At 42.1% G+C, this 21434-nt stretch overlaps 1 protein-coding gene across 12 annotated transcripts in view; it reads right to left on the bottom strand.

Moving 5' to 3' along the window:
- The window catches only part of ptprfa (protein tyrosine phosphatase receptor type Fa), a 541915-nt gene that overhangs the window by 210323 nt on the left and 310158 nt on the right, over positions 1-21434 (bottom strand). For all 12 annotated transcript variants that reach the window (XM_084354897.1, XM_084354905.1, XM_084354902.1 and 9 more), the window contains one exon: positions 16479-16560. In XM_084354897.1, the coding sequence (XP_084211023.1) occupies positions 16479-16560 (82 nt within the window). The remainder of the gene's footprint in view (positions 1-16478; positions 16561-21434) is intronic.

The raw sequence follows: 21434 nt of genomic DNA, 5'->3' as shown, positions 1-21434 counted from the left end.
ACGCGTGAAATGTAAGTGACAACTGTAGCCACTAGGTGGAAGCATAGTACTGAATTGCAGCTCAAACGATTTTGGGACAATTCCACATTTGACCACAATGTAGCTGCAATGGAGAGTGGCGCTGTTTTAGGCTACAGGTAGAGTGAATGGAGAGGGGGACTGCTAAACCGTATCAGATTGATTCAGACTGATTGTTTCACAGCGGTGGGACACCTCAATTATCTGGGTGACCTTGGATAATCACTTGTGCTTTCTTTGTTTTACAGTAGAGCTAAAATATGGACATCAGTTTTTTAAGGAACATTTGTTTACTGGTAAAATTGCCGACCTGAATTATTGTCCCAGTCCGCCCCCATGAGCCTATATCACGGCCTGACTGGATGTTGCTTAAATATAAGAATAGACTATAATAATATGATACCCTAAAGACATCTGAGGTTGTGATTTGCCTCGCTCGCTACAGCCACGGCTAAGCGGAGGCAGAAACAATCACGCACAGCCTACAGAAGTTTCAACGTCCATACAAGCATTTAAGAAATGATTCTTATCAGTTCCATAATTCAGAGAGGATTTTTACTCAACGAAAAAATGTATAAAGATCAGTTTTTAGGTTGAAGACACGACAGCAGCACGTATGTCCAGACGCTCATGTCAGACAGTTTTCTCTAGCTTTATTAAAATACATAATCAGCAGCTTCACAGTAGTGGGATATACAGAAGGTTATTTAAAGTGGAGTGAGAGAGTCAACTGAGAGAAGGTCCACTTTTGGATATGCATGAAAGCCCTGAGTCAGGAGCGCAGACTTTTCTTTTTTCATTCAAGGGTACAAATAATGCTGTTATGTTCCTTAAATGGCTTGATCGAAGTTTCATTTTCTTAACAATAAAGATGCCGTGTTCATCCATTCTAGTTCTCTTATGACTGCACGCCATTATAAAATAACTTCAAATCAAATCCTTAATCATTGATAAAAGTGCGTGCTTCCCCCGCCCCTCCCAACAAAAATCCCGCCCCCCCTCTCAGAAAATAGTTCCGACGTCCATGAAGCCGGTGAATCAGATCAATAGAACGTTTTTTTTCTGGTTATCATCTATTGATATTCGGTACGCTACAGTTGTGGTGTCAGAATTTAATGTATTTTATGCACACAAGCAGGAAAGCTGGTGCTGCGGCCCGGCAGAGAATTAATGCTCATTTGCTCATTTATTTGCTCAAACTTGGAGCCATATGTGATCATAATGATGATGAGAAAAGAAAACACATTGACTAAAGGTACAACCTATACTGAGATTCAATCCCATATTAGCGGATGATTCTGCTTACTGAGGGAGCTGCTCTACCAGGGGAGCTATACATCAGTCATAATGCTCTCATGTGTCTTATTGATCACCGACCCGCTGCCCCAGCTGACACACATCAGCGTCTGGACATACGTGCTGCTGTCGTGTCTTCAACCTAAAAACTGATCTTTATAAATTTTTTCGTTGAGTAAAAATCCTCTCTGAATTATGGAACTGATAAGAATCATTTCTTAAATGCTTGTATGGACGTTGAAACTTCTGTAGGCTGTGCGTAATTGTTTCTGCCTCCGCTTAGCCGTGGCTGCAGCGAGCGAGCAAAATCACAACCTCAGATGTCTTTAGGGTCTTTGACGTGTGCACAAAAAAAGACCACAGTTAAACATAAAAGCAAAACGAAAACAGATAAACATAAAATGGGAATATCACAGATAAATACAAAATACAAAGAATAAGACCTTAAAAGACATTTAAAAGGCTTCATAGTGAGTTGTTGATGATGATGATGGCGGATGAGATGAATGATTTTTTTCACCAAGTTTGTCCTTGCTAGAGGGACCCTGTAGCGACAGGCTGAAGGAAGGAGTTGGAATGAGGTGTGGAGTGGGTGAGGTATTATTAGCTACATTCTTGTATTTAAGCAACAACGAACAGAAACATAAATCAGGCAACTCTGTCCATTCCCCGTTCATGGTCACTGCTCCCTGCTGCTGCATGTTGTCGTCCTCCTGCTCACAGATGCCACCTGGTGGTTGTTTGGGCACATTGCCGCTTCTCATGAAAACACAATTGATCCTCCACTAAAAAGGTGAGTGATTCTCGCCTTATTCACGCGAGAATCACACGTGAACTCGGCCACAACGAAGTAGTACCTACTGTACCTGACGAGTTGGCCCTCCTGGGTTGTTCCAATCGCTTATGGAGGGTTTGTTTTGTTTCCCCAATGTACACATCTGTGCAGTCCTGGCTGCATTGAATAGCATAAACTACATTAACTCCGCTTATGCCTAGTTGTTTTGTCCTTAGCGTGGACAAGATTCTGCCTCAGTGTTGGGTTTGAATTGAAAAAGGGTTTGATGGTTATTGAAGAACCTCCTGAGTTTCTCAGATATTCCTCTGACATAAGGAATGAAGACGTCACGTTTTTTCGTCTTTTCCTCTCTGTCTGCTCTGGATCTTTTAGAGGTTGTGACAAAGGTCTAGTTAGGGAAGCCACAGGTTCTAAGTGCTCCCCTTCATGCTCTTCTTCTTCCTCTTCTTCCCCTCCATCTTTGTGGGCGCGGTCTCAACCCGATGGTTTAGGGTTCCGACAACCCCGAGCTTGTGTTCCATTGGGTGGTGAGAGTCGAATAGCAAGTATTGATCTGTGTGTCTGGGTTTTCTGTTCACCTCAATGTTGAGGCTTCTATCTTCTTCAATGACAAGCACTGTCTTGCAATATTGATCAATGTGAGACAACCTAATCCCAAAACCACCCTGAAAACCTTTCTCACCACTCAACCTAAGATCCCATCAGAAACAGCCAAATCTCTTTTCACCATTTCCACTGTCTTGGCACAGCAAAAGAAGGAAAACAAACACCTCTGACCCATAATTACAAAATGTCAACGTTATAAACACAAAGAGTTTGTCAAAAGCAAAGGGCAATAGCTTAGAGGAACAAACTTTGGCATGAAAAAGCGATCAGTTCCATCTGGAAATTCAGAAAAGACGCAAGTTATTTTTCCTACAAGCTCATTGAGAAGAGGATAAAGGCAGTGTTGTGACCCATAGATTAGGTCGTTCATTCACTTCTTCAAAGACTGGTAACGTTAAACTGGGCCTAGATAGCACACAGCATAGCATAGCACAGCTAAGCACAGGACTTTTTAACTCTGGTTGATGTAATGTACATGTGTTCAAGTGTTTCACTGTTTGGGTGTTATTGTGATCTCTGTGTAGTCAGGTAATTGGTAGTTTGCTTTGCAACATGTTTGTTGAATTATGCTTCACACAGACTCTTCCCACGCAACTAAACATCTTCCCTAACCTGGCACCATGTCACACACACACACACACACACACACACACACACACACACACACACACCTTCAGCCTGAACCATACGTGGATCCTGAGGTGATCTAATGTAAATTGGATCTTAATAATTATGCCTGATAATCATTCATTATTATTGATAACCAAATTTAAACCAAATTCCCTATTTATGTTGCATAAAGCACGACAGCAGTCATCACTGTTGACAAACTGTATGTAGATGGACAGCTTTACCGTGACAATTTACAGACACCTCAACTATACTGAAGCTACTGTGTAAAAGATATTAAGATAATAATATAAAGACACACCACGGTCTCCATGTAAGAACACTCAGTCATAACTTTATGTTCCACATTTCACCGTTTTAATTTTTTTGTTTTGTATATTGCATGTTCCCTCTTTCTGTTTTATGTTACAAGTTTCACATGTTGTTATGACGACAGTGATACAGGCAGATGTGGAAGCCATTAGCTCCTTCAATCCTTGCTACATTTTGGATATATCTTTTTATCTTTTAGCCTCCATGCCCCCTTCTTCTGAGGCATAAAATTACAATTGTGATGCACTTCTCAACGTCAGACAAGGTTGTGTGGGGTTTGGACTGAGTGCAGTCCAGATCCCCACCAGAGGAATAAATATCCTCAACCATGTGTATACCAATATTTCTGGCAGCTACAAACCTGTCCCAGAACTGTCACAGCTCTTGGCCTGTCAGAAAAACTTGTTTTTAATCAAGTAAATGATTAAACTCAAAACATATATTAGAGAGCCATCAATCTGGTTTTAGGATGAACCACAATACAGAGACAGCCCTTTAAAAGATTTTAAATGACATCAGGAGCAATTTAGATAATCATAAACTCACAGTGTTGGTTCTGCTAGATCTAACCGCCGCCTTCGATACAGTAGACCATCACATTTTATTAAACAGACTGAGGAACCTGGTCGGCCTCTCTGGTACTGTTCTTAACTGGTTCACGTCCTACCTTACTGATCGACGTTTCTTTGTAAGTATGGATACATGTTCCTCGAGAATCCACGAGACAAAGTGTAGAGTTCCCCAAGGGTCAATTTTAGGTCCAACTCTTTTTAATCTTTACATGCTTCCCTTTGGGGACGTCATCCGGAGGCACGGCATCAGCTTTCATAGCTACGCTGATGATACGCAGCTGTACATCGCCGTGTCTCCTGATGACACAGGGCCAATTGATGCCCTTTTTAACTGCATTTTAGATATTAAGTCATGTATGGCAGCAAACTTCCTGCAGCTCAACCAGGACAAAACAGAGGTTTTAGTCATTGGTCCTGAAGGCCAGAGAGAGAAACTTTTACCAAAGTTACAGGATTTTAAACCATCACAATCTGTAAAAAAATCTGTGCGTGATTTTTGACTCTGAGCTCACTTTTATTCCACACATCAAAAACATAACAAAGATGTTTCAAAGAACTAAGAATATAGCCAGGGTCGGCCCGTTTCTCTCCCAGGCCAGCGCGGAGGTGCTGATGCATGCTTTTATCTCTTGTCGTTTAGATTACTGTAATGCCCTGCTCTCTGGTCTTCCCAAAAAGAACTCACATAATCTACAATTACTACAAAAACTCAGCCGCACGCGTGCTGACAAGGACCAGAGGGCAGGAGCACATTACACCAGTTTTAAAATCGCTGCATTGGCTCCCTGTGCGCTTCAGGATCAATTTTAAGGTTCTTTTATTAGTTTTTAAATGTCTTAACGGTCTCGGGCCTTCTTATTTATCTGAACTACTTTTACTATATCAACCCTCGCGGACCCTGAGGTCCTCCGGTGCTGGCCTTTTAACCATACCACATGTAAGAACTAAAACACACGGGGAGGCGGCATTCAGTTATTATGGCCCCCGATTGTGGAACAGCCTACCGGAGAACCTCAGGGCTGCAGAGACTGTTGATGTTTTTACAAATAGGCTCAAGACCCACCTTTTTAATCAAGCTTTTAACTGAGCTTGTTTAATTCTTTTTAATTCCTTTTATGCCGTATCTACATATGTATCTATACCCGTATTCTTATAATTTTTTATTATTCTTTTCTATTTTATACTATTTAATTTAGCTTTTACTTTCTTAATCCATCAGCTTTAGCCTTTTTACCTTTTACCCTATCCTACTGTTTTATTGTTTTTCTTTAATGTCTTAATCGCTTTTATTACTTCAGTTTTTAGCTTTATACTTTTATCTTATTTTACTGTTTTAGTCCCTCGCATTTCCGGTGTTTCCCTAATGGGGGGCTACCACACTGGGAGTTGTTATTGGTCTACCAATGGGGGTGCTCTGGCCCGGGTGCCTAGAGGGCTTTGCACCTTCGTCATGGACCATGATTTCTCTCAGTGTGCGTGGCCCCCCAAACGTAGCTTCTTCCTCACCTCAGGTCTCGGTGCCCAGCCATGTCTCCTCAGTTACAGCCAGTGTAGGTGTGTGGGTGTGAGCGTGTGTGTGTGTGTGTGTGTGTGTGTCTGTCTGTCTGTGTGTGTTATGAAGGTATATTGATGTCAAAACAACTAGAGAGATGCGCAGCAACGTGTGTGTGCATGCATGATAACTTTGTTATGAGTGCGTGTGTGTGTGCGTTGTTACGTGCAGATTGTATTTCACGCGTAACAAGAAGCTGCGTACGTAGGAAGCAGCGTGCGCACGTCTGTCTGTCACTGTTTGATAAATGTTGTTACGTGTTCACACACACGCGCAGTCGCAGTTTCTGATGTGCGACCGGAAGTTGATCTGCACCGTGCGCAACACTCCGCGTACTTTGACGCCTCGCGTAGTTGGCCTTTTCATTTTATTGAAGTGTAGTCAACCAGGGGAGGCAGCAGTGAGCCATACACTGCCTGCCAAAAGAAGAATGAGAAGGAGGAGAAGAAGATCAAAGAAGCAGAGTTTGATTTGTATATATATATATATATATATACACATATATATATATGTATATATAAACGCTGCTGCTCGAGTCCACAGTGGGACCAGGAGGGTGGATCGTGTCTCTCCAGTCATCAGATCTTTGGACTGTCTCCCTGTCTGTCGGCCGCATCCGCCCCCCCGCACCCCATCAGCCTCCCTACCCACTGCATTACGCTTTAAAAACAATAAAGACTCTGACTAATATTAGTCATATCTCTGTTACATACGTTTCACTACTATTATTGTAATGCATTACTACATACTATCCTTACCGTTAACCACTACTACTGTTATTACTAGTAGTCACATTTCCATTATGTGCATTTCATTATTATTGCTGTATCCATTACACATATCAAACTTATAAGAAAGAACATTTGGGTAACATTTGAAGAGTAACATCTTTAATTATGCAAATCCAACATTTATTTTCAAAATAACCAGCATGATGATGAGATTCATAGGTTACTACTGCAAGGCATCCTAAAACAAAGAACTGCAACGTTCATGCCATCTTTATTACAAACAAAATTGCTAACTGACATTGGCCGCGTTTCCCAGATTCGTTAAGAAGCTCTTAAGTGCTAAGATCTTCTTAGGAGCGCTCTTAAGAACGCTGTGAAAGAAGGATGTGTTTCCCAGAGTCGCTCTTAGCTTAAGAAGATCTTTCACTAAGAAGGAAATGTAAGATGGAGCTTACCCACTCTTAACAGCCTTCTTAGTGACCGAATGCTCAGTGATCAAGCCGCGTCAGGGAAATTTACATCCTCCACTTTTCGAAATAATAAAACAATGCTCAATGTTGAAATGCGCTCATAGCTGCGGACCACTGGCGCAAGAAACATAGGCTAATAGAAGAAAAAAAAACTTTATTGAATTACACGTTTAAGTTTTCCACACACATCTGCATATATGAGTTTATAGTACTACACATAAAACAACAACCCTGTGGCATTTCACAGATATCAAGGGAACAGATTTAATTTAACTCAGCTGAACCTCATCCAGAGAGGCTTCACCTGCTACTCTATATAAATGCTTTGCCAAAGTCAGCGCGTGTGAGAAACCATGGCTGCAATACAGCACATTCTCGCTGCGAACCAACAGCGTCACCGTGCGCGAAGCCAGACGGTTTACATAAATGCATATGTGCGTCAGCACTTCTCCCCACTGGACGTGCTGTCAGACCGGGCTGTCCAGGCAAAGTACCGGCTGCCCCGTGCGGAGATCCAACGGCTGATCACTCTGGTGTCTCCACACATCCAGAGAGCAACCTGCTGCAATTTTGGCCTCAGCCCGGAGGTGCAGCTCCTGGCTGCGCTGCGTTTTTACGCAGTGGGGAGCTTCCTGGAGGTGGTGGGGGATGGCACCGGCCTCAGCAAGGCATCGGTGTCACGGAGTGTGGCAGCTGTGACACGGATTCTCCTGCGCCATGCCCGGACCCACATAAAGTTGCCCACCACACGGGACGAGGTCCGCCAGGTCCACCAAGGGTTCCACGCAGTGGCTGGGATCCCCCAGGTGATCGGTGTGGTGGATGGCACCCTCATTCCAATTCACCCCCCCAACCCTATACACGATACATGCGTAGCCTAATTGCACCTGTGTGGGGGGACCACGGGGTGCTGTGTGTGACTTATGCGCTGATAAAGAGGTGGGTGATCGATTTGCCTGGCATCGATTGATTCAGTTTCAGCAGCACCGCGGTGGACAGCTCCCACTAAGAGCTTCTTAAGAAGCTTCTTTGGCTTGATCTTAAGGTTCTCCTAAGAAGGCAGTTAAGAACGCATATGGGAAACACCCGTATCTTAGCGCTCCTTCTTAGCCGAACCCTTCTTAAGAGCCTTCTTAAGTCCTTAAGAACGATCGAATCTGGGAAACGCGGCCATTGTCAACACCTCACCTGAAACTCTGTTCCTGATTCATCATCAGCCTGCTCTACATTTGTAGCTTCATGCTGCTGTTTTTCTGCACTGTGTGCAGTGATTCATAGTTACTAGCCAGTTACTCACTAGTTTAACCCTTGTAATTGCTAACATTGGTTGAAAGACTAGAGGGGACACATTTAGCTTTATATAGATATATATATAGAAGACTGGTGATATTACGCTAGGCTAGCATGTTTGCATTTGTGTGGGACCGCATCTACTTGTCTTCAAATTGACCGGCAAACATTACAGTACCCACAGTCAGTTAGCTTTAATACTGGCCTACGTTCACTACACTAACACCTTAATAACACTTTTCCATAGTAGAATGAGTGTTAATGTTAAGCTAGGAGGCTTGCATTGTGTGGGTAGTTAGCTAACTAACAGCTTAGCAACTAGGCTACTACTTATGGTGAAATAGCTTCAGATGCCTCTTTTCTTTTTTGTTGGCATTTTCTATCTACAAAGCAGAAACACGGGCAAAAATGTTGAGACCAAACGAAATACTGATGTGAGGATTTACTGTCATGATTTCCTGGTGTATTTACGTCAGCACAGTCTGCAACAGCCAGCCTGATATCTTACCGTCAGTGCAGCTCTTGCAGCAACTCTGCCACACAGCGCATCTTCTTCACGAGAGGTGACGAGAGGGGCTTTGATGCCTTCATGTGCATGTACCTTCAGCCAATCAAATGGCAGCATATCTAAACTTGTTGCCTTGCAGGTTACACTGAAGATTGCGATGAGAGGGCACGTCAAAAAAATAGTTCTCTACATATGCTTAATACTACAAATGAGTTTGCGAAAAATATTATATTCAATGCATTATGTTTAAAAAGAAATCGTTATATTAAAATATATCGAAATATTGGTAGGGACAGCTCTGTCTTTCCCAAACTTTGGTTGTGACTTGTCCCTATCGTCCCTATGCAAACTTACGCCCTTGTCTGTCCGTCCTGGGAGAGGGATCCCTCCTCTGTGGCTCTTCCTGAGGTTTCTTCCGCATTTTTTTTCCCTGTTAAAAGGGCTTTTTTTGGGGCAAGTTTTTCCTCACTCGAATCGAGGGTCGAAGGACAGAGGGTGTCGTCTCTGTACAGATTGTAAAGCCCTCTGAGGCAAACTGTGATTTGTCAATTTGGGCTGTACAAATAAAATTTGATTTGATTTGATTTGACTTACATTTATCTCTTTCATATAATTAATGCATAGATCTATGCTTTTGATGTGACATGCAGCCTGCCTGACTACATACTAGTAGTGTCCTATGCATCTGGCATAGGAGTCAGGCTGCATATGGACCTGGTGTGCTCCGAGGTGGAGCAGCGTTTTGATCAGGAAGGACTCCGCATAGCTGCAGGGCGAGAGCAGGCAGTTCTTGAGGCGGCTCAGTGGAAACGAGTGGATGTGGGTTCCCCGGAACTGACCCCCTTTCCACGAGAGCGGCTAAGCTGTTGTGTCCATCCTGCATACCTTGCAGCCCCACCCCGCTCCATGCTGTCGGAGGTGGAGAAGCTCATTAAGCTGTCTGGCCCTGCCAATATCTGTCGCGGCATCCGAGCGCTCTTTCTCAGCCTTGCGCAGGCTGAAAACCTGGCTGCGCACCATGACGCAGGAGAGACTAACACATTTGACCGTTATGAACGTTCACAGTGACCTTATGGATGAAAGCGATGTCTCCACCCTGCTTAAAATCTTCATCAGTAGGTCAACTGAGAGAAGGTCCACTTTTGGAAATGCATGAAAGCCCTGAGTCAGGAGCGCAGACTTTTCTTTTTTCTTTTTTTCATTCAAGGGTACAAATAATGCTGTTATGTTCCTTAAATGGCCTGATGTAGTGATCAAAGTTTCATTTTCTTAACAATAAAGATGCCGTGTTCATCCATTCTAGTTCTCTTATAACTGCATGCCATTATAAAATAACTTCAAATCAAATCCTTAATCATTGATAAAGGTGGGTGTCCAGAAGCCTGTATGTCTGTATCTCGTATTGGATCGATTGCACCATCTACTGGATGAAAATGGAACACAGAACAACTACGCGAGGCGTCAAAGTACGCGGAGTGTTGCGCACGGTGCAGATCAACTTCCGGTCGCTGTTACGTGTGTGTGAACACGTAACAGCATTTGTCAAACAGTGACAGACAGACGTGCGCACGCTGCTTCATACGCACGCAGCTTCTTGTTACGCGTGACATAGTTTGCACACGTCATTTCCGCCTATGCGTGAGCGCGTGACAAAAATGTTCAATTATCTTCATGTGAGCGTTAATGCGTGCGTTCGCAAAAAACGCTTGAATGTTACGCGTAGTCACTACGCGTCGTGTGATTACCGGCGTGCAGCAGTCATCACGCGTGAACGTGCGTGTGAACGGGGGACCATTATAAGTCAATGAGGAAACTACATTACACGTCAGGCGCTGCTCGCTGCACAGGCGTCAAAGCACGCGCGTGTGACACATTCAGTTGATACGTGCGCACGCATTATGACACGATTCTACCGCCATATGTGTGTGTCTGTGTGTATGCCTGCATTTGTGCCTGAGTGTGTATGTATTTATGTATTTATATGTGTTTATTTGTGGGGGTGGGAGGGTTGGGTTTTAAGGTTATTCTTTGTTGTTCTCAGTTTTTCTTTTATGTTTTTATCCTCTGTGAGGCACTTTGTGTTGCTGTATGTATGAAAAGTGCCATACAAATAAAAATTAAGTAAAAGTTAAATAAAGATCATATTTCCCTTTTTCATCAGCCTATATACTCTCAGTTGATAAGGAGGGTCAACCATTAGTAAGAAAGCTACAGCAGCCATACAGAGGTGTTTTGAGTGCACAGACTTCACTTTCAGTCAGGTGACAAGGAAGCATACATCACCGCATGAGCAAGATTGAAATCTGGCATCAAGGGGACATCAGCAGAGACTGGAGAGGGACCGCAAAACCAACAGCACTAAAGATATGTGGCAGGCGATTCAAAATGTCCGAGGCTACAAAAGCAGGAGCGCCCGCATTATGTGTAAGGCTACGCTGCCAGATGAGTTGACCACATGTGAAGAAAATCCTGCTGCGCGTGAATATAAATAAGGCAGCTGGTCCAGATAATATACCTGGCCATGTACTAAAAACATGTGCCAATCAGCTAGCTGATAATACTGACATTTTTAACATCTCACTCTCACAGGAGACTGTTCACACCCGTCTCAGACAGCCATCATTGTTCCTGTACCTAAAAAAAATGGCAATCAACGCAATCTCACCCATGAAGCTGACTGGAAAACTAAACACTCTCGGCTTGGGTCCAATGCTGTGCAACTTGATACTGGACTTCCTCACAAGCAGACCCCAGAGACCTGGGATTGGCAGTCACACCTCCTCTATGTTAGTGCTCAACAGTGGAGTGCCCCAGGGCTCTGTGCTCAGCCCTCTCCTATTCAGACTGCACACCCATGACTGTACTACAAGACATCAGGAGAACTCTATTGTGAAGTATGCGGAAGACACCACCATCATCGGCTGTATTATAAACAATGATGAGTGTTCGTATCAGCGAGTAGATCAACATCATGCAGAGTGGTACGCAAGAACAATTTACTGCTCAACATCAGCAAAACCAAGGAGCTGATTGCTGATTTTGGAAAAAAGGAGGCAAAGACACACACCCCTGTCTACATCAGTGGAGTTGAGGAGGAGCTGGTGAACAGTTTTAGGTTCCTTGGAATTACCATCACTGAGAGCCTATCTTGGTCATCACACATCACCACCCTGGTTTAAAAAGCACAGAAAAGGCTCTACTTCCTATGGAAACTTAGGAAGGCATCCTTACTGGAAACATCACAAATGGGCATGGCTCATGCATGGTCCAGGACAGGAAGGCTCTGCAGCACGTGATTAAAACTGCCCAGAACATCACTGGGGTCCATATACAGAGCATCAGTGACAAAGTTTGTGTGTTTTCCCTCCTTTTTAATTTTTTTTTTTCTTTTTTGACAATACTACCTTAATGGGGAAAATTGACCACATGACATTTTATTTAGGGCCTTATGTCATAATATCCCCATCATCATCAGTTTTATTACTCTGTTCCACAGAAAAAAAATTCTTGGTACTAGTGCTACAGAGGTAGAATCCCAGCGCTTGTTGATCCTCTCTTGTGCCAGTTTTTGGCCTTATTACTCTCATAATATCAGTCTCTATTTGGAAGATCGCTATCAAATAGTTGGATTATCATGAAATATGTTTGAAATATTGATCACAATCCCAATGCCAATGTTTGAGAGTTCCACATTTCCACAATACTTTCTAAACACAAAACACACCAGCATTAGCCTAAATTATCAGTTGGATGCAATATACATTACAAAATGCAATATAATGATTTCTCCAAAGGTTTCTGAGTCCCCAGAGGAAGAACTCTGTTAAATTCAAAAAACACTGTGCATCCGCCTGAGGAAAAACATTGTATTTTAACAGCAAGGTTATTAGTATATAAATCATCAGTATGTAGTATGTCCCATCCAATTTATATATTTTTGTGTGTAACGAACATCGCAGAATCAGGGCTGCTTGGGGGGCTTTAGACTCTTAGGCCCTCATTTATCAAACGAACGTACGGCAGAAAAACCGTGCATAAGACCATTTCCATGCAAACTTCGGCATTTATCAATTTGGACGTGAGCGGAAGCTACGATCAGATCTCACGTCAGGTCTGAGCTTGTGTACGCAAATCTGAGTCTGTGGATTTACGGTGAAGCACAGCAAAATCTGGCTGAGTCAGACACACGATTCTTTTATATTTCAAAACAGCTGTGTTGATGCGCGGCTGCAGGAAGGCGTACTGCAGAGCCAAAGTCATCTCCTCGGTAAGTAGCTACCCTAGATAAATTGCATTAAACTAAACAAGATATCAGATGATTAACATTTTGGTATGGTTCTTCTAGGTGACAAGGGTTATCCTCTAACGGAATACCTAATAACCCTGCTGGCAAACCCCGCTACAGAGCAGAAACGCAGATTCAATAGTGCACACACACGCACACGGGTCACAGTGGAGCGCTGCTTTGGGTTGCTGAAGGGCAGGTGGCTCTGTCTCGGACCAGCAGGGGGAACGCTGCTGTATACTCCAGAGAAAGTGTGCGATATTATATTTGCCTGTTCAGTTTTGCACAACATTGCATTAGTGAATGGAGTGCCTTTTGATGTGCCGGCACAGCCTCCACTTGGGGCTATACGGAGGAGACAGGACCTCATTAATCGCTTTTAGAACGTAAAGTATACCTTAAACTCTTGCAAATGCTCTGCAGTATTTAATCAGTAATGTGACGTATTCAAGGTGAAATTGGCTAAAGGCATACTAAACACAGACAATGGACAACATTTAGTCATTTAAACATTTTAAGGCTTTTTTAGAGTTTCATTAGTTTCTTTTACTGTGTTATTTATTGCCTCAAGTGCACCGATAACTGAGGCCAATAAACTGCATATTTAGGGCCCGAGCAGGGAACCTGCGAGGACCCTATTGTAATTGTAATGATTGCGAGGACCCTATTGTAATTGTAATGATTATTATTATTATTTTTTTTTTTTCTTCTGACAAAATGATCGCATTTTTCACTGCCTGAACATACCCCAAAACTCACCAAACTTGGAATATATGTCAGACCTGGCGAAAAATTTTATAATCTGTTGTCATTGTGAATTTTCGCCACTAGGCGGCGCTATTATCAAGGAAAGTGCGTTTTGCCTAATAACTCCCACATACTTTGTCGCACATTCAAAAACCTTATATCCACGCGTTCAGTGAATCCTCCTGAATCTCTGGGTATAGGCCACGCCCATATCCGCCTACCGTTTTTTTTCGCTAGCTCGCAAAATGTCGGAAACCTACTTTTTCGAACTCCTCCCAGGCAATTTCACCAATTTGCACAAAACTTTGCACACAGCATCTGTGGACCCTCCTGACAAAAAGTTATTAAAAGAATTTTGATGTAACAAAAAATACTCAAGTTATTAAATTACAAATTCCTGCAGATTTGGCTCAAAACAGGAAGTTTTGCATATCTCCACATTTGTGTGTCCGAATGACTTCAAACTCAGGATCCTACTTCCCTATGAGGCCCTAAGGGTCTGTTCAAAATTTTGCCCGATGACCACTAGGTGGCGCTCTTTAAATTGGAGTAATTTATATCTCCACATTGGTTTGTCGGATTAATATGAAACTTGGTACACTCATTGCCAATGCCCTCCTGAGGATAGCTGACGAAGGTCATACCGATCCAACACTAGGTGGCGCTCTGGTGGCAGTTTCATTTTATATTTGCCACTGTGCCCACACCATAACACTTATGGATATGAAATTCATAGGGGTGGTATAGACTGATGCCTGTAACTCACACACCAAAAATGACCAGCAGGTGGCGCTATTATCAACACAAAACCGTTTTTGCCTAATAACTCCCACATAACATTGTGCACATTGTTAAACCTTATATATATGTGTTCCCTGCATTCAGCTGAATTGTGTGATGTAGGCCACGCCCACTTACGCGGTACATTTGCATTTGCACATTCCAGAATGTAGCAAACCTCCTTTTTGGAACTCCTCCCACCCAATTTCTCTGATTCGCACCAAACTTTGCACACAGCATCTGTGGACCCTGCTGACGAAAACTTATTAAAATAATTGTGATAGTCCAAAGATTGGCCAAAATATGAAACAGCAATTTCCTGCACATTGTGGTCAGACAAACAATCTTCCATATCTTGATGAAATACAGTCCAATTAACACTGAAGTTTTGTTTATTGTGTTCCATGGCCCAATGACAGTTTGTGAAAAAATTGGTGGAAATCATACAATAGGGGGCGCTTTTATTGCTACGTGACGAAACAACAGCTTGACTGCCTTCACTTTTGATTCCTCAATGGACATTGTTGCATGAACAAGCCCCGACAGCAGCATGCAGCGACAGCAGCATGCCCCGACAGCAGCATGTAGCGACAGCAGCACGCCCCGACACGCGTGGACTGCGAGGGCCCGTTCATCGCTGCTTGCAGCTTTAATTGTATTTGTCTCTCCATCTCGGAAAAGTTTCTCTTCTTGCCAGTGTTTCTTCTCTCCATGTTTGACCTCAGTGGGCGAGGCCTCCGAACCAGGAATATTTAAGGGCGTAACAAGTTAATGACGATCAACTTCAGCCGCCGCATTTATCAAGACCCGATCATTCGTACGCTGGGATTGGTCAGATACGAATGTTTCATAAATCACACGTGTGTCCTCTTGTAAGACCAATTCTGCGCTCAGGTCTGCACCCGTTTTCACGCAAGATTGATAAATGAGGGCCTTAGTCTTGTCGGATGTGAGAGACAGCATAGAATGTATTGTATTTCTTTTTTGCCTCTTCCTTCTGCCCCTTTTAAAGCTTGCTTTTTGTTCTAGCATTAGCCTGCCTAGGATCTGTATTTGGGTCCCTTTTGGTGTAACCTTGACAGCTTTGGTTTCAAGGTCCTGGTATCATTCATGGCCAACTGTCATGGACACTTTCTTTTTTTTCCAGAAGTCAGTAATGTATGCTCAGTGGATGTGTCCCTTGGCTAAATGCACCTCCACTGACAATTGGTGGCCTCAGTTGAACAGAGATAGCAATTTCTTGGAAATGTAGTCAAGAATCTGCTAGCTGGTAAACATGGATGTATGTATAATGGAAAGGCATTCAACCCTATGTTTTCATCAGTTTCATCAGTTTTGCTTACACAAGTGTATCATCTTGAATTTAACAAATTGTCTTAAAAGCACAAACTGCTAATTACTTGTTTCATACTAATGAATGCCACCTGTTTCTAAACATGTGCACATGAGAATAAGTGATTCCCTGAAAACTCCATAAAGAGCAACCAGTTCTACTCAGATTATATTTGACATTAATTAAAATGAAACCTCCCCATAATTTAAGAAAACAGAACCTCACACTGTGAAAATAAACACATATAAATTGTTCAAGTGGTTTTGCAAAAGGTTTCAGTGTGTGCTGGAGAGAAACACAGAATTCTATAATTTTATAAAACTGTTTTTTGTTTGGAAGAAAAAAGAACCGTTTTGCATGTCAAACCCAAACCCTAACCCTGAGCTTTACAAATTACCAAGTTAAAATAAATCTTCAAATTGAATGCTTTACATTTTTGGAAGCTGCTTTTAGGTCCTCTGCTCCCTATAAGGGCAGTGAGCTCTTAAAAAGTGACTGTGGGAACAGACTTTGTTCCCTTTACATGACTAATGCAAGTATACGTCCACTCACCCCACATATGTCCATGTCTTCAGGGTTCTCCCATCTTCTCAGAGAAACCAGGGTGACAGGGACAACCACTATGTAGTACCATCTGTATCAAACACAGAAACAACTGCATTACACACCCGTATGCCATGTACTCATACACAAAACACAGTTTTAACATGAATCATATTTCTTTTCAGTCATCTGGTCCTAACATTTTTCTAAACATTTCAAATTTGATTTCGCCCCTTCCCTTCTCCTCAGAGGCGCACCGTGAGGAGTGGCATATCAGACAAATGTTTGGGGCCGCCCAAACAAATTTGGATTTGCCCCACCCAAACAACATAATGCACCTTTAATAAGAAGGCCAACTTTTATTTCTGTAGTCCTTTTAAGATGGACCTTGCATAAAAGTGGGTTGTCAACTAAGTAGAAAGACAAAAATATTTTTGGGTTGGGCTGGGAGAATTGAGGGGGTGGCCATTAAGCAAGGATTTCATCTCTTTTATCAGATGCCACTGCGTGAGGAGTTTCTGATAAAAATATCAAGTTTCAGTAACAGGGGAGAGGAATAGGTTGTTTGTTATTTTGAGCAGAGCTTTTTCAGTACTGTGTTTGGAGCGGAAAACCAGATTGGAATGATTGTGGAGGTTATTGGCTCAGAGGTGGACCTTGAGTTGAGAGATGACAGCGTGTTCCAGTATTTTGGACAGAAAGGGGAGATTTGAGATTGGTCTCTAGTTGTTTGAGGTGTCAGGGATGAGACCAGGTTTATTGAGAATGGGGGTGACAGCAGCAAGTTTGAGAGAGCATGGGATAGAGCCAGAGTGTATGAGGTGAGAGTGGTAGGTGGATCAGGCGCGGGACTGGATATCTTTATATTGTTGCAGGTGGTCTTTGTAAACTTGGGCATGTGCAGTGAGACCTGGTTTAGCTAACATAAGCTGCTTTACATCAGTTTCTGTGACTGGAGTGGCAGCTACAGTCCCCTCCAAAACTATTGGAACAGGGAGGCCAGTTCCTTTATTTTGGCTGTACACTGAAAACATTTGGGTTTGACATCAAAAGATGAATATGAGATATCAGTATTTCAGCTTTTAATTCCTGGTATTTACATCAAGATCTGTTACAAAACTTAGAAGATAGCGTAATTTGTCACGGAACACCAAATTTTTAGGTGAGCAAAAGTATAGGAACAGATACAGATACCATGATATTACCTTTATTGTTTATTGTTTGGTTTTATCTCGAACAACAACAACAAATAGCCATCAAAATGAAATGTCAGAACAACAAAACAATGTGTTCGAGAGGGAACAGGAGGAAGCAGAAAGCTTATTTAGTCCTGTCCCTTCTTCACAACTTCCTCACATCATAAAATAAAATACAACAAAAAAAAAATACAAATAAAATACAAAATAATGACAAAATAATAAATAAATACAACAAAACAATTAATAAACAAAAATCAAGGCATACTTAAACTAGCCTCCTACAATAGCCAAAACTCGAAATAGTTAATTCCCCAGTAACTCCCCATATACCACCAAAGTAACGTATTCCATAACCCAGCCGTGATTGCAATTAGTTATATTTGTATAAGGAACAGAAATACAGTACAGACCAAAAGTTTGGACACACCTTCTCATTCAATGAGTTTCCTTTCTTTTCATGACTATTGACATTGTAGATTCACACTGAAGGCATCAAAACTATGAATTAACACGTGGAAATATGTACTTAACAAAAAAGTGTAAAACAACTGAAAATACGCCTTATATTCTAGTTTCTTCAAAGTAGCCACCTTTTGCTCTGATTACTGCTTTGCACACACTCTGCATTCTCTTGATGAGCTTCAAGAGGTAGTCACCTGAAATGGTTTTCACTTCACAGGTGTGCCCTGTCAGGTTTAATAAGTGGGATTTCTTGCCTTATAAATGGGGTTGGGACCATCAGTTGTGTTGTGCAGAAGTCAGGTGGATACACAGCTGATAGTCCTACTGAATAGACTGTTAGAATTTGTATTATGGCAAGAAAAAAGCAGCTAAGTAAAGAAAAACGAGTGGCCATCATTACTTTAAGAAATGAAGGTCAGTCAGTCCGAAAAATTGGGAAAACTTTGAAAGTGTCCCCAAGTGCAGTCGCAAAAACCATCAAGCACTACAAAGAAACTGGCTCACATGAGGACCGCCCCAGGAAAGGAAGACCAAGAGTCACCTCTGCTGCGGAGGATAAGTTCATCCGAGTCACCAGCCTCAGAAATCGCAGGTTAACAGCAGCTCAGATTAGAGACCAGGTCAATGCCACACAGAGTTCTAGCAGCAGACACATCTCTAGAACAACTGTTAAGAGGAGACTGTGTGAATCAGGCCTTCATGGTAGAATAGCTGCTAGGAAACCACTGCTAAGGACAGGCAACAAGCAGAAGAGACTTGTTTGGGCTAAAGAACACAAGGAATGGACATTAGACCAGTGGAAATCTGTGCTTTGGTCTGATGAGTCCAAATTTGAGATCTTTGGTTCCAACCACCGTGTCTTTGTGCGACGCAGAAAAGGTGAACGGATGGACTCTACATGCCTGGTCCCACCGTGAAGCATGGAGGAGGAGGTGTGATGGTGTGGGGGTGCTTTGCTGGTGACACTGTTGGGGATTTATTCAAAATTGAAGGCATACTGAACCAGCATGGCTACCACAGCATCTTGCAGCGGCATGCTATTCCATCCGGTTTGCGTTTAGTTGGACCATCATTTATTTTTCAACAGGACAATGACCCCAAACACACCTCCAGGCTGTGTAAGGGCTATTTGACCAAGAAGGAGAGTGATGGGGTGCTGCGCCAGATGACCTGGCCTCCACAGTCACCAGACCTGAACCCAATCGAGATGGTTTGGGGTGAGCTGGACTGCAGAGTGAAGGCAAAAGGGCCAACAAGTGCTAAGCATCTCTGGGAACTCCTTCAAGACTGTTGGAAGACCATTTCAGGTGACTACCTCTTGAAGCTCATCAAGAGAATGCCAAGAGTGTGTGAAGCAGTAATCAAAGCAAAAGGTGGCTACTTTGAAGAACCTAGAATATAAGACATATTTTCAGTTGTTTCACACTTTTTTGTTAAGTATATAATTCCACATGTGTTAATTCATAGTTTTGATGCCTTCAGTGTGAATCTACAATTTTCATAGTCATGAAAATAAAGAAAACTCTTTGAATGAGAAGGTGTGTCCAAACTTTTGGTCTGTACTGTATAATAGAAGAAATACATACAGAAAATAAATAGAGTTGTTTAGAGGTCCTTATTTTTTATTATATTTGTCAAGAATTGTTTTCTTGTATCTGTTTTTAAACTGTATAGAGCTAGTGCTTTGTTTGATTTCTTCTTCAAGACCATTCCACAATGTTACCCCATAGACTGATATGCACATGCGTTTAAGAGCAGTACGTACACAAGGTTGTTTAAAATGTAATTTTCCTCTTAGATGATATTTACCATCTCTATCTTGAAACATTTTTTGAATGTTTTCACGTTTTGTTTTCTTGCTTTAAACATTATTATTGCTGTTCTAACTTTCACTAAGTCCATACATTTCAAAGTCTGTAATTTAAAAAATAGAGGATTCGTATGATCAAGATACCCAGCATGATTTATTATCCTTACTGCTCTTTTTTGCAATGTGCATATCCTTTGTAAGGTACTCTTGTAAGTATTACCCCAGATTTCAACACAATAGATCAGATATGGTAATATGAGTGCACAGTACAGAGAGTGTAGTGTTGCTTGATTCAAGATGTATCTACATTTACTCAGCACTCCAATGCTCTTTGCCATCTTAGTACACAGATACTTAATGTGGACCTTCCAGCAGAACTTGTGGTCTATTAAAACACCCAAAAAGTTTTCATAAACTCTTTCTATTACAACATTATTAATTTCTACGTAAACATCTTCATTCATTTTACGATGTCCAAATAACATAAATTTAGTTTTGTTCAGGTTCAATGATAATTTATTTGTATCAAACCAACTTTTTAATTTATACATTTCTTCCATGACCACTTCCAAGAGCTGCTGCAAGTCTTCCCCAGAACAAAAAATATTTGTGTCATCCGCAAAGACAACAAACTTCAGTACATTTGAAACTCTACAAATATCATTAATGTACAAAATAAATAGCTTCGGGCACAAGACTGACCCCTGTGGGACACCACTGGTAATGTTCAGGCTCTTTGACTTGTGATGACCCATCTGCACAAATTGAAGCCTGTTTTTAATTCCTAATGTCTTTAATAGATTAGCGTGAATAATACTTGATATTTAGTTGTAAATCCTTTGCTTGCAATAACTGCATCAAGCCCACGACCCACTGACCTCACCAAACTTTTGCATTCATATTTTGTGATACTTCTCCAGGCTTTCAGTGCAGCCTCTTTCAGCTGATGTTTGTTTCGGGGGGTTTCTCCCTTCAGTCTCCTCTTTAGCAGGTAAAATGCTCAACAGGGTGTAAGTCTGGAGATTGACTTGGCCAGTCTAAAACCTTCCACTTCATTCCCCTGATGAACTCCTTGATTGTGTGTTTTGGGTCGTTGTCTTGCTGCATGATGAAGGATCTCCTGATCAGTTGGTTCCATCTCTCTTTAAATTGGCAGGCAAAATGTTTCTGTAGACTTCTGAGTTTATTTTGCTGCTGCCATCATGTATTACATCATCAATGATGAGCCCGTCCCAGAAGAAGCCATGCAAGCCCAAGCCATGATATTACCTTTACCTTGTTTCACAGATGAGCTTGTGTGTTTGGGATCCTGAGCAGATCCTTTCATTCTCCACACATTAGCCTTTCCATCACTTTGGTAAATGTTAATCTTTGTCTCATCAGTCCATGAAACTGTCGTAGAAAATTTGAGCCTCGTCTCTGTACTTTTTGGCAAGTTTTAATCTGGCCTTCCTATTCTTATTGCTAATGAGTGGTTTGCATCTTCTGGTGTAG

This window comes from Pagrus pagrus (genome assembly GCF_965226575.1).
Source record: "Pagrus pagrus genome assembly, chromosome: 6".
Lineage (NCBI taxonomy): Eukaryota > Metazoa > Chordata > Actinopteri > Spariformes > Sparidae > Pagrus > Pagrus pagrus.
This window is presented reverse-complemented; position numbering and strand designations above follow the sequence as displayed.